Source organism: Siniperca chuatsi, linkage group LG17 (assembly GCF_020085105.1).
Source record: "Siniperca chuatsi isolate FFG_IHB_CAS linkage group LG17, ASM2008510v1, whole genome shotgun sequence".
In the NCBI taxonomy this organism is placed as follows: Eukaryota; Metazoa; Chordata; class Actinopteri; order Centrarchiformes; family Sinipercidae; genus Siniperca; species Siniperca chuatsi.
The window spans coordinates 3,607,092-3,620,181 of record NC_058058.1 but is presented as its reverse complement, the minus strand read 5'-3'; the positions used below and the strand labels follow the sequence as shown (position 1 = coordinate 3,620,181).

Below are 13,090 nucleotides of genomic sequence, written 5' to 3'. Positions count from 1 at the left end.
GGAGACACTGTCCAAGATGGCAATATGTATGTAATATGTCATATGTATGGCATATGTATGTAAATAACTGTATATAGTGTTTTATTTATTTTATTTTTATTCTATTCAAAATATTTATTTAAATTAAAATATTTATATATACAGTGTTACAGTTTTGCAGATTTTAACCCAAAAGCTGGCACAAACGCCAGAGTAAATGAATATAAAAGTGGGTCTTAATTGTAAGGGGAATGGGGAATGGAGATTGAGTGAGCTGAGAGGCAGCCTGCAAAGGCAGAGGGCGGTGAGCGATGGCTGAGGAGACCTGAGCTACGTGGATGAGTGAGGTGGAATGGTGTGGCTTGCTGGAGATGGCTGGTGGAAAGCTGGTTGAGAGCAGGCAGGCAGGCAGATGAGTGTGGTCCTGAAGCACAAGGAAAAACACGATTAGGCAGGAGAATCACACGAGAAAAAGTCACAAGGACATACTGAATCACAAAGTCATGACAGAGGCCTGGAGCACATACTACCACAGGACGACAAGACGATCAGGCGATGAGTGGCTGAAGAACCAGGGTTAATATACTGCAACGTGATGAACTTGATGAGAGGCAGGAGTGTGTACTCAGAAGGTAACCAGGAGCCAGGATGGAGAGTGAATGAGAACAACACCCACAGCACACATACACACACAGACACAAAGAGACAGATAAAAACACACAAAGGACACCAGGGAAGGAAAACACAGAGAAAACTAGTCACATACAGTATGTTTTATGTGTGTGAAGCATGTCATTGTACTCAGTGAAGTGTATCAGTCTCTGCAGTAGCTTCCAGCTGCAGCAGTCACTTCAGTTTCTGTTCAGTCTGACTGAGGAGGTTTTTGTACGATGCTTTTCACTGTGTGAACAACCACTGACTGTTGATGTAATGGAGACTCTGACAGTAGTAAACTGCTGCATCTTCAGTCTGGACTCCACTGATGGTCAGAGTGAAGTCAGAGTTTGATCCACTGCCTGTAGGTGTGGGTGATTACTGGCTGTGAGGCCTGGCATATCTGTGACATACTCAGTCATGTCAATAAATCTACAAATGTTTGAATAAAAATGATTTCAGGCTTTGAAATAAAAAGACTCAAAAATAACAAATGAATATATGAAACTAACAAAACATGAACGTGATCTTAAATTTTGCAAAATCTACACGTAGGTGTATTGAATTTAAATAAAATACTCAACCTCAAATAAAGGAAAACTTATGAAACCACTAATGTCTCACTGTATTAAATTATTTATTATTGTGTCATTGAATGTGTCTTCATTTCTTTGAAACCCCTCAGTGTGTTTCACTAAAATATAACTTTAAAACTTTTAACTGGGTGAGTTTAGTTCTCATTAGTTATTTATATTTTTATTTGGAATTCTTTCATTTAACTAAACATTTTGTATGATCATATCAGCACAAGCTGCATTCAGTAGCTATTCTATAGCTTTGGATCAAAATACATGACCTTCCTCAGCAGATGGAGTTTTTGCATATGCTTTATATATGTGCAGTTATAGTCATATATGTAGATATAGTTACATCAAAGAGGTCACTTATGTCTTTTGTTATTATTACAATTCCTATCCATCTTTTCTTTAGAGGACACAAGTTTTTATATTATAAACAATATTTTCTGATATTTGAGGATGTACAGGTTTTGTTTGGGCCATCTTTGATCATGAAGGTTTCTGATGCTGATCTGTGTCTTCATATTTTCCTTTGAGTGCATATAGTTGAAATAGCTGTGATCCAGTATGAAGCTGAGGTCAAAGGTCATGACCAAGACTTTTCTCATTACCTGTCCCAGTTTGGCTCCTTTCTATTCATTGGAAAATCAGATAACATCATGGGATTATAATGGGACATGAATGGATGGTGAGAAGCTGTGATGGAGAAAGTCATTTGATTTCAACCAAAATCATTTTTTGTCATTGAACTTATTTTACTACATGTTCATGAGTGGTTAAAAGAAACAATGGTTAAATGTTTAATTTGCTTGATAAAATTGTCTGTGTGTGTGTGTGTGTGTGTGTGTGTGTAATTTATTGTATATAATTTTTTTCTACATTCCCTTGTGCTGCTGTGTCAAATTGAATTTCCCCTACAGGGGATCAATAAAGGTACATCTTATCTTATCTAATCTTGATTTGCTCTAAACAACTGAATTTGTCACAAAGAACATTCTTGGCCTTGATGCTTCTTGTAAAATATTGGAAATCTCAATCTGAAAAGAGTTTGAAGAGTCCAGCACTGTTTGTTTTCTCAGTGATAAAAGTTGCCAGAAGGTTCAGAAACTGTCTGTGTCCACAATGAAACTAATGATGAAATTTGATGTTTTGGTATCTGTAATGAGTCTATTTTTTACAAACTTTCAAATGTAATGATTTTCCAGTAAGTCCTGTGTGTAATTGTTTCATCCTGTAAATCTGAATCGGTGTGTGTGTGTGTGTGTGTGTGTGTGTGTGTGTGTGTGTGTGTGTGTGTGTGTGTCCTCAGTGAAGTGTATCAGTGTCTGCAGTAGCTTCCAGCTGCAGCTGTCACTTCAGTTTCTGTTCAGTCTGACTGAGGGAGGATTTTGTACGACGCTTTTTTACTGTGTGAACACATGCTGACTGTTTATATAGTGTTCACTCTGACAGTAGTAAACTGCTGCATCTTCAGTCTGGACTCCACTGATGGTCAGAGTGAAGTCAGAGTTTGATCCACTGCCTGTAAAGCGACCTGGAATCCCCGATGCTCGAGTGCTAGCATAGTAAATGAGGAGTTTAGGAGTTTCTCCATCTCTCTGTTGGTACCAGGCTAAATAGTGGTATGGGCTACCATAATAAACATTCTGACTGGTCCTACAGCTGATGGAGACGGAGCCTCCCAGAGCAGAGCTCACTGCTCCAGGCTGAGTCACTGTGACCTGGCCTCTGGACTCTGAGGATACAGACAAAAACATAAAGCAGCGCCATGGTTTTGTTTGGCTTCATTTCAGAGGGACGGATGTTCACAGAGGAGAGGAGCTTGATTCTCTGGACTTTACCTGTGAAGCAGCAGCAGAGGAGAGTCCAGATGAGGACGCAGATCAAAGTCATGTTTTTGATGAGGAGGATTTCTGTGGCTTCTGTTGTCATGAAGGACAGCTGTCAGTCATCCAGTGTTCAACTCTCAGGACTATAAACTCTCCCAGAGCACTGGAGCATGGTGCTGCTGATGCAAAGTGGCTCTCTATGGAAATGCTCTGACTGACTCCAACAGGGACTCTGATGATGCTGTCTATTAATAGATCAATACTTATTTTATTATTTTATCTGGAAATTTGATGTATTTGCAACAATTCTTGAAAGCTTCCCAGTGTTATTAACCAGACTAAAATCCACTCCAGTAAAAAAAGTACTAAAAATGTAACTTTTATTTTCTACATTCTCATCAGTTCATGTTAGAAAACTACTCTGCATTACTCTGTATAAAGAAAATATTTTTAAGTTTTAACTTTTAATATTTTGGTTCAAGAACTTTGCCAATAATGTTTGGTTAAGTGTTTAATGTGCATGGCTATTACTCGATCTTTCCCCCAGACTAATGATTTTAAAGTCATTCGACGTGTTTAATTTTATCAGTTTGAAAAAGTAGTTCAGTAGTTAACAATATTCATTTGAATGTTTCAGTAATGAAGCCTGACTTTTCAGTGATGATTCCTGCTTACGTGAAGAGAACAAACACATAATTTTTGAGAAATGAAGAAAAAAAACACATATCATCGTTTAAGAGGTTTTTGATTGAGACAAGAAATATTTAAGATAGTTAAAACAATAAAAGCTTCACAGTCTTCATCTAATGTGTATTATTTTGCGATATAAAACTCAGAATATGAAGAAAATGCCTCAGAATAAAAGTCTGCCAGTTCAAACTTTTTATCTTTAGTACTGAAACCTGTCTGTTGTTGTGGTTCAGCAGTGATGGCTTGGTTGCCATGGTTACAGAGCTCAGAGAGGGAAGTGAAACGTTAAAGAACAGTTTCATTCAATCTGAGGAAGACCAACAGAATCAGTCCCTGTCCTCTAAGCTGATTGGTGTCTCCTAGGTGATGCCCGTCCCACCTTGACGGTGCTGCCCCCTCAAGCGAGGAGCTGCAGCAGGGAAGGCCACGCTCATGTGCCTGGCCAACAAGGGCTTCCCCTCAGACTGGAGTCTGGCCTGGAAGGTGGACGGCAGCAGCAGCAGCAGCTGCTGGGAGGAGAGCAGGAGCCCCGGGTGCTGGAGAAGGACGGCCGCTACAGCTGGAGCAGCACCCTGAGGCTCCCTGCAGACCAGTGGAGGAAGGTGGGCTCTGTGACCTGTGAGGCCACCCAGGGCTGCCAGACTCCGCTCTCAGAGACACTGAGGAGAGACCAGTGTCCCTAGTCCTGACCTGACTCACTGGGACTCTGCTACTGGTTTTACTCTGCTACTGCTCTCAGGCTGCACTCTGCAACACTGTCTCTCTCTTTCTGTCATCAGATCGTTTTAACATTATTCAACTTTAAGTAGTGACGTTTCATTGTTGTAATAATGCTCATGCTGTTAATCCTGCAAGAAAATAAAACGTAATTTCAAATTAAATCATATTTCATGAAAGATGCCTTTTCCTTCATTTCATCAGTGCAAGATTATAACTGATGTCAATGTAAGACTTTCTCAGTACTGGTGATGGTTTTATTAATACACTCTGGGATTACATTAATGCAGGTATAAACAAGGTGTGAATGATGGATGAAAGGGGCCATTTTGATGTTTAAAAGTGTAGTTTACTTAAATCTACATTACTCAATACGGTTTAAAGGATTAAAAACAAAATCACTCGGTTCTTATCTCAGATTTTTACACCAAAGATTTAATTTCAGTGTTGCATGTTTGTCATTTGTCATTATTTACATGATGCTTAAAATGATGTTATTGCACTGGTCGATGGTTTTCAGATGTAAAAATATTGTTATATGTCATTATATCTTAAAGTTTGTTAGCTGCAGAGAAAAGACTTTATTACCTGTTTTCTCTGTTTAGAACAGATGTAGTTTTTTTAAACTTATATTTTGAGTGCTCTAACATGGGTTAACCCTTTCATGGAAAATCTCCCAGGTGTCTCTAAACCCTGAGGTAAATGAGGATTCCTATTTGGTAAATATTTTATTTGCATTAAGACAATATACTAAGTCCTGTCAATAAATCTACAAACGTTTGAATAAAAATGATTTCAGGCTTTGAAATAATAGACTCAAAAATAACAAATGAATATACAAAACTAACAAAACACAAATGTGATCTCAAATTTTGCAGAATCTACACGTAGGTGCATTGAATTTAAATAAAATACTCAACCTCAAATAAAGGAAAACTTATGAAACCACTAATGTCTCACTGTATTTAATTATTTATTACTGTATCATTGGAATGAGTCCTCATTTCTTTGAAACCTCTCAGTGTGTTTCACTAAAATATAACTCTAAAACTTTTAACTGTGTGAGTTTAGTTCTCATTAGTTATTCATGTTTTTATTTGGAATTCTTTCATTTAATTAAACCTTTTGTATGATCATTTCAGCACAAGCTGCCTTCAGTAGCTATTCTGGAGCTTTAATTGAATTCCATGACCTTCCTCAGCAGATGGAGTTTTTGCATATGCTTTATATATGTGCAGTTATAGTCATATGTGTCGATATAGTTACATTAAAAAGAATCACATATGTCTTTGTTATTATTACAATTCCTATTAATCTTTTTTAGTTGACACAAGTTTTTCTATTTTAAACAATATTTTCTGATATTTGAGGATGTACAGGTTTTGTTTGGGCCATCTTTGATCATGAAGGTTTCTGATCCTGATCTGGGTCTTCATATTTTAATATTTTGAGTGCATATAGTTGAAATAGCTGTGATCCAGTATGAAGGTATGAGGTCAAAGACTTTTCTCATTAACTGTCCCAGTTTGGCTCCTTTCTATTCATTGGCAAATCAGATAACATCATGGGATTATATTGGGACATGAATGGATGGTGAGAAGCTGTTTTGGAGAAAGACATTTGATTTCAACCAAGATCATTTGGTGTCACTGAACTTATTTTGCTACATTTTCATGGGTGGTTAAAAGCAACAATGGTTAAATGTTTAATTTGCTTGATAAAATTGTCTGTGTGTGTGTGTGTGTGTGTGTGTGTGTGTGTGTGTGTGTGTCAGTGAAGTGTATCAGTCTCTGCAGTAGCTTCCAGCTGCAGCAGTCACTTCAGTTTCTGTTCAGTCTGACTGAGGGAGGTTTTGTACGACGCTTTTTCACTGTGTGAACAACCACTGACTGTTGACAACATGAAAACTCTGACAGTAGTAAACTGCTGCATCTTCAGTCTGGACTCCACTGATGGTCAGAGTGAAGTCAGAGTTTGATCCACTGCCTGTAAAACGACCTGGAATCCCTGATGCTCGAGTGCTAGCATAGTAAATGAGCAGTTTAGGAGTATCTCCATCTCTCTGTTGGTACCAGGCTAAAAGGTGGTAGTTGCTCCAAACATGAACATTCTGACTGGTCCTACAGCTGATGGAGACGGAGCCTCCCAGAGCAGAGCTCACTGCTCCAGGCTGAGTCACTGTGACCTGGCCTCTGGACTCTGAGGATACAGAGACAAAAACATAAAGCAGCGTCATGGTTTTGTCGGCTTCATTTCAGAGGGACGGATGTTCACAGAGGAGAGGAGCTTGATTCTCTGGACTTTACCTGTGAAGCAGCAGCAGAGGAGAGTCCAGATGAGGACGCAGATCAAAGTCATGTTTTTGATGAGGAGGATTTCTGTGGCTTCTGTTGTCATGAAGGACAGCTGTCAGTCATCCAGTGTTCAACTCTCAGGACTATAAACTCTCCCAGAGCACTGGAGCATGGTGCTGCTGATGCAAAGTGGCTCTCTATGGAAATGCTCTGACTGACTCCAACAGGGTCTTGGATTACTCTGATGATGCTGTCTACAAATGGATCAATACTTATTTTATTATTTTATCTGGAAATTTGATGTATTTGCAACAATTCTTGAAAGCTTCCCAGTGTTATTAACCAGACTAAAATCCACTCCAGTAAAAAAAGTACTAAAATGTAACTTTTATTTTCTACATTCTCATCAGTTCATGTTAGAAAACTACTCTGCATTACTCTGTATAAAGAAAATATTTTTAAGTTTTAACTTTTAATATTTTGGTTCAAGAACTTTGCCAATAATGTTTGGTTAAGTGTTTAATGTGCATGGCTATTACTCGATCTTTCCCCCAGACTAATGATTTTAAAGTCATTCGACGTGTTTAATTTTATCAGTTTGAAAAAGTAGTTCAGTAGTTAACAATATTCATTTGAATGTTTCAGTAATGAAGCCTGACTGTTCAGTGATGATTCCTGCTTACGTGAAGAGAACAAACACATATCATCGTTTAAGAGGTTTTAGATTGAGACAAGAAATATTTAAGATAGTTAAAACAATAAAAGCTTCACAGTCTTCATCTAATGTGTAATATTTTGCGATATAAAACTCAGAATATGAAGAAAATGCCTCAGAATAAAAGTCTGCCAGTTAAAACTTTTTATCTTTAGTACTGAAACCTGTCTGTTGTCGTGGTTCAGCAGTGATGGCTTGGTTGCCATGGTTACAGAGCTCAGAGAGGGAAGTGAAACGTTAAAGAACAGTTTCATTCAATCTGAGGAAGACCAACAGAATCAGTCCCTGTCCTCTAAGCTGATTGGTGTCTCCTAGGTGATGCCCGTCCCACCTTGACGGTGCTGCCCCTCAAGCGAGGAGCTGCAGCAGGGGAAGGCCACGCTCATGTGCCTGGCCAACAAGGGCTTCCCCTCAGACTGGAGTCTGGCCTGGAAGGTGGACGGCAGCAGCAGCAGCAGCTGGGAGGAGAGCAGGAGCCCCGGGGTGCTGGAGAAGGACGGCCGCTACAGCTGGAGCAGCACCCTGAGGCTCCCTGCAGACCAGTGGAGGAAGGTGGGCTCTGTGACCTGTGAGGCCACCCAGGGCTGCCAGACTCCGCTCTCAGAGACACTGAGGAGAGACCAGTGTCCCTAGTCCTGACCTGACTCACTGGGACTCTGCTACTGGTTTTACTCTGCTACTGCTCTCAGGCTGCACTCTGCAACACTGTCTCTCTCTTTCTGTCATCAGATCGTTTTAACATTATTCAACTTTAAGTAGTGACGTTTCATTGTTGTAATAATGCTCATGCTGTTAATCCTGCAAGAAAATAAAAACGTAATTTCAAATTAAATCATATTTCATGAAAGATGCCTTTTCCTTCATTTCATCAGTGCAAGATTATAACTGATGTCAATGTAAGACTTTCTCAGTACTGGTGATGGTTTTATTAATACACTCTGGGATTACATTAATGCAGGTATAAACAAGGTGTGAATGATGGATGAAAGGGGGCCATTTTGATGTTTAAAAGTGTAGTTTACTTAAATCTACATTACTCAATACGGTTTAAAGGATTAAAAACAAAATCACTCGGTTCTTATCTCAGATTTTTACACCAAAGATTTAATTTCAGTGTTGTATGTTTGTCATTTGTCATTATTTACATGATGCTTAAAATGATGTTATTGCACTGGTCGATGGTTTTCAGATGTAAAAATATTGTTATATGTCATTATATCTTAAAGTTTGTTAGCTGCAGAGAAAAGACTTTATTACCTGTTTTCTCTGTTTAGAACAGATGTAGTTTTTTTTTAAACTTATATTTTGAGTGCTCTAACATGGGTTAACCCTTTCATGGAAAATCTCCCAGGTGTCTCTAAACCCTGAGGTAAATGAGGATTCCTATTTGGTAAATATTTTATTTGCATTAAGACAATATACTAAGTCCTGTCAATAAATCTACAAACGTTTGAATAAAAATGATTTCAGGCTTTGAAATAATAGACTCAAAAATAACAAATGAATATACAAAACTAACAAAACACAAATGTGATCTCAAATTTTGCAGAATCTACACGTAGGTGCATTGAATTTAAATAAAATACTCAACCTCAAATAAAGGAAAACTTATGAAACCACTAATGTCTCACTGTATTTAATTATTTATTACTGTATCATTGGAATGAGTCCTCATTTCTTTGAAACCTCTCAGTGTGTTTCACTAAAATATAACTCTAAAACTTTTAACTGTGTGAGTTTAGTTCTCATTAGTTATTCATGTTTTTATTTGGAATTCTTTCATTTAATTAAACCTTTTGTATGATCATTTCAGCACAAGCTGCCTTCAGTAGCTATTCTGGAGCTTTAATTGAATTCCATGACCTTCCTCAGCAGATGGAGTTTTTGCATATGCTTTATATATGTGCAGTTATAGTCATATGTGTCGATATAGTTACATTAAAAAGAATCACATATGTCTTTATTATTATTACAATTCCTATTAATCTTTTTTTTAGTTGACACAAGTTTTTCTATTTTAAACAATATTTTCTGATGTTTGAGGATGTACAGGTTTTGTTTGGGCCATCTTTGATCATGAAGGTTTCTGATGCTGATCTGGGTCTTCATATTTTAATATTTTGAGTGCATATAGTTGAAATAGCTGTGATCCAGTATGAAGCTGAGGTCAAAGACTTTTCTCATTAACTGTCCCAGTTTGGCTCCTTTCTATTCATTGGAAAATCAGATAACATCATGGGATTATAATGGGACATGAATGGATGGTGAGAAGCTGTGATGGAGAAAGTCATTTGATTTCAACCAAGATCATTTTTTTGTCATTGAACTTATTTTGCTACATGTTCATGAGTGGTTAAAAGCAACAATGGTTAAATGTTTAATTTGCTTGATAAAATTGTCTGTGTGTGTGTGTGTGTGTGTGTGTGTGTGTGTGTGTGTGTCCTCAGTGAAGTGTATCAGTCTCTGCAGTAGCTTCCAGCTGCAGCAGTCACTTCAGTTTCTGTTCAGTCTGACTGAGGGAGGTTTTTGTACGACGCTTTTTCACTGTGTGAACAACCACTGACTGTTGACAACATGAAAACTCTGACAGTAGTAAACTGCTGCATCTTCAGTCTGGACTCCACTGATGGTCAGAGTGAAGTCAGAGTTTGATCCACTGCCTGTAAAACGACCTGGAATCCCTGATGCTCGAGTGCTAGCATAGTAAATGAGCAGTTTAGGAGTATCTCCATCTCTCTGTTGGTACCAGGCTAAAAGGTGGTAGTTGCTCCAAACATGAACATTCTGACTGGTCCTACAGCTGATGGAGACGGAGCCTCCCAGAGCAGAGCTCACTGCTCCAGGCTGAGTCACTGTGACCTGGCCTCTGGACTCTGAGGATACAGAGACAAAAACATAAAGCAGCGTCATGGTTTTGTCGGCTTCATTTCAGAGGGACGGATGTTCACAGAGGAGAGGAGCTTGATTCTCTGGACTTTACCTGTGAAGCAGCAGCAGAGGAGAGTCCAGATGAGGACGGAGATCAAAGTCATGTTTTTGATGAGGAGGATTTCTGTGGCTTCTGTTGTCATGAAGGACAGCTGTCAGTCATCCAGTGTTCAACTCTCAGGACTATAAACTCTCCCAGAGCACTGGAGCATGGTGCTGCTGATGCAAAGTGGCTCTCTATGGAAATGCTCTGACTGACTCCAGCAGGGACTCTAATGATGTTTATCAATGGATCAATACTTATTTATTATTGTGTCTGACATGTGACATTTGATGTATTTGCAACAATTTACCAGAATAAAATCCACTCCAATAAAAAATCGTGTTGCCCTAAAAATGGTACTTTTATTTTCTATATTCTTGTCAATTCATTGTAGAAAACTACTCTGCATTACACTGTATGAAGAAAATATTTTTTAGTTTTAATATTTTGGCTCAAGAACTCTAATGTTTGGTTCATTGTTTAATGTGCATGGCTATTATTCAATCTTTCTCCCAGACTAATGATTTTAAAGCCGTTGTGTTTAATTATAAGAATTTCGAAAAAGTAGGTCAGTAGTTAACAATATTCATTTGAATGTTTGACTGTTCAGTCATGAATCCTGCTTACATGAAGAGAACAAACACATATCATCATTTATGAGGATATGGATAGAGACAAGAAATATTTAAGATTTAAAAGATTTAAAACAATATCAGCCTCACAATCAATGTTTAGTTTTAAAATTAAAAAAATATACACCCAAGTAAACGTGTATCTATAGTGCAGAAATTTGTCTGCTGCCATGGTTCAGCAGTGATGCTTGTCTGTTGCCATGGTTACTGAGCTCAGAGGGAATTGAAATGTTTAAGATCAGTTTCAGTCAGTCTGAGGAAGACCAACAGAACCAGTAGCCTCCTCTGCCGCAACCAACATGGTGGAGTTTAGTTTACCTCATATTAATCCTTTATTAATCTCTCTCTCTCTCTGCAGTGGGTCGAGTCACCCCCGCCCTGACGGTCCTGCCCCCCTCCAGCAAGGAGCTGCAGCAGGGGAAGGCCACGCTCATGTGCCTGGCCAATTAGGGTTTCTCCTCAGACTGGAGTCTGGCCTGGAAGGTGGATGGCAGCAGCAGCAGCAGCTGGGAGGAGAGCAGGAGCCCCGGGGTGCTGGAGAAGGACGGCCGCTACAGCTGGAGCAGCACCCTGAGGCTCCCTGCAGACCAGTGGAGGAAGGTGGGCTCTGTGACCTGTGAGGCCACCCAGGGCTCCCAGACTCTGGTCTCAGAGACACTGAGGAGAGACCAGTGTTCCCAGTCCTGACCTGACTCACTGGGACTCTGCTACTGGTTTTACACTGCTACTGCTCTGAGTCTGCACTCCCTCTCTCTGGTTCTCTCTTTCTCTCAACACACGTTTCAACATTAATGTTTTCTTGCTTGTTGTATTGTTGAAGGTTTTAATATTTCAGAACAATAAAAGTGTCATCAAAGATTGGTTTCCTTCTATTTTCTATTTATAAAAGTGAAGTGAAGTCTTATGACTTCTTTGCCATATATTTTGTATTAGGAACGCATGTTAGTATATGACATGAAGCCACGGTAATAACAAGACTATCCTTTTTGTATTTCAATTCTTCATAATTTAATGACTGGGGAAATGATTTTCATTGTCGTTGCAGGTCTGTCTGATATTAATGAACCTTGGTAACTATACCCATAATGATTAAAGAATTTTAATAGAAAACCAATTCAGTTCAATTCAATTTTATATATATGGCGCCAATTTAAAACAGAATTCATTGGACTTTTCTTATAGAGCAAGTCTAGACCATATTCTTTATTATATCTTTACAGAGACCCGACAAGACCACCCATTTATCTTGTATCACTGAAGTCTGCTCTTGATGAAGATAGATATGTTGTATAGATTTAATTTGTACCTAGAAATGATTGTAAGTTTCAGGTCTCTGAATAAATATAAGAACGTCTGATTTCTTTTTAGGATTAGAAATAAAAGCATTTTATCATCAGCATAAAGTGATACAACATGACTGTGATCTGAGATTTTAACCCCAGGAATGTTTTAGAATAACAGGCCCAATGAAAGTTAGGACAACACAGTCTCTGTATGTAGAAAAAGAAAGACCTATTCATCTCATCAGTGGTGTCCATGTGTAAGATTACAGGAATAACTACTTTCTTAATAATAACAGTTGATCCATGAAATCCACAGTTACTGGGTTTGTCTCAGAGTCAGATTACTAATATTTCATAACATCAGGTGATCAGGATGTTGACTACCTGGATGTTGACTACCAGACTGGCAGCACGTGCGTCTGCAGCACTGTGTGTCAGACAGTGTGGTCAGCAACACTGGGGCCCCTCAGGGGACCGTCCTCTCTCCCTTCCTCTTCACCATCTACACCACAGACTTCAGCTACCACACAGAGTCCTGCCACCTTCAGAAGTTTTCTGATGACTCTGCTGTGGTGGGATGTATCAGCGGTGGTGATAAGACTGAGTACAGGGCTGTGGTGGGTAGCTTTGTCTCATGGTTTGAACAGAACCATCTGCAGCTCAAAGCGACTAAGTCTAAGGAGCTGGTTTTAGACCTACGAAGGGCCAAGGCACCAGTGATCCCGGTTTCCATCCAGGGGGTCAGTGT

The 13,090-nt window shown here is 39.0% G+C and overlaps 2 pseudogenes and 4 gene segments (V, D, J or C); 3 read left to right on the top strand and 3 right to left on the bottom strand.

Annotated features, from left to right (window-relative positions):
* Positions 1-2,472: 2,472 nt before the first annotated feature.
* Positions 2,473-3,156, bottom strand: LOC122864298. The segment is given in 2 exon segments: positions 2,473-2,946; positions 3,053-3,156. Coding segments are annotated over 2 exon segments (423 nt in total).
* A 972-nt stretch (positions 3,157-4,128) lies between these two features.
* Positions 4,129-4,456, top strand: LOC122864326 (annotated as a pseudogene).
* A 1,852-nt stretch (positions 4,457-6,308) lies between these two features.
* Positions 6,309-6,861, bottom strand: LOC122864294. The segment is given in 2 exon segments: positions 6,309-6,646; positions 6,754-6,861. Coding segments are annotated over 2 exon segments (423 nt in total).
* Positions 6,862-7,776: 915 nt separating this feature from the next.
* Positions 7,777-8,293, top strand: LOC122864324. The segment is given in 1 exon segment: positions 7,777-8,293. A coding segment is annotated over 1 exon segment (249 nt).
* Positions 8,294-9,982: 1,689 nt separating this feature from the next.
* On the bottom strand, positions 9,983-10,546 carry LOC122864290. The segment is given in 2 exon segments: positions 9,983-10,329; positions 10,437-10,546. Coding segments are annotated over 2 exon segments (423 nt in total).
* Positions 10,547-11,407: 861 nt separating this feature from the next.
* Positions 11,408-11,783, top strand: LOC122864737 (annotated as a pseudogene).
* The last annotated feature ends 1,307 nt before the right edge of the window (positions 11,784-13,090 follow it).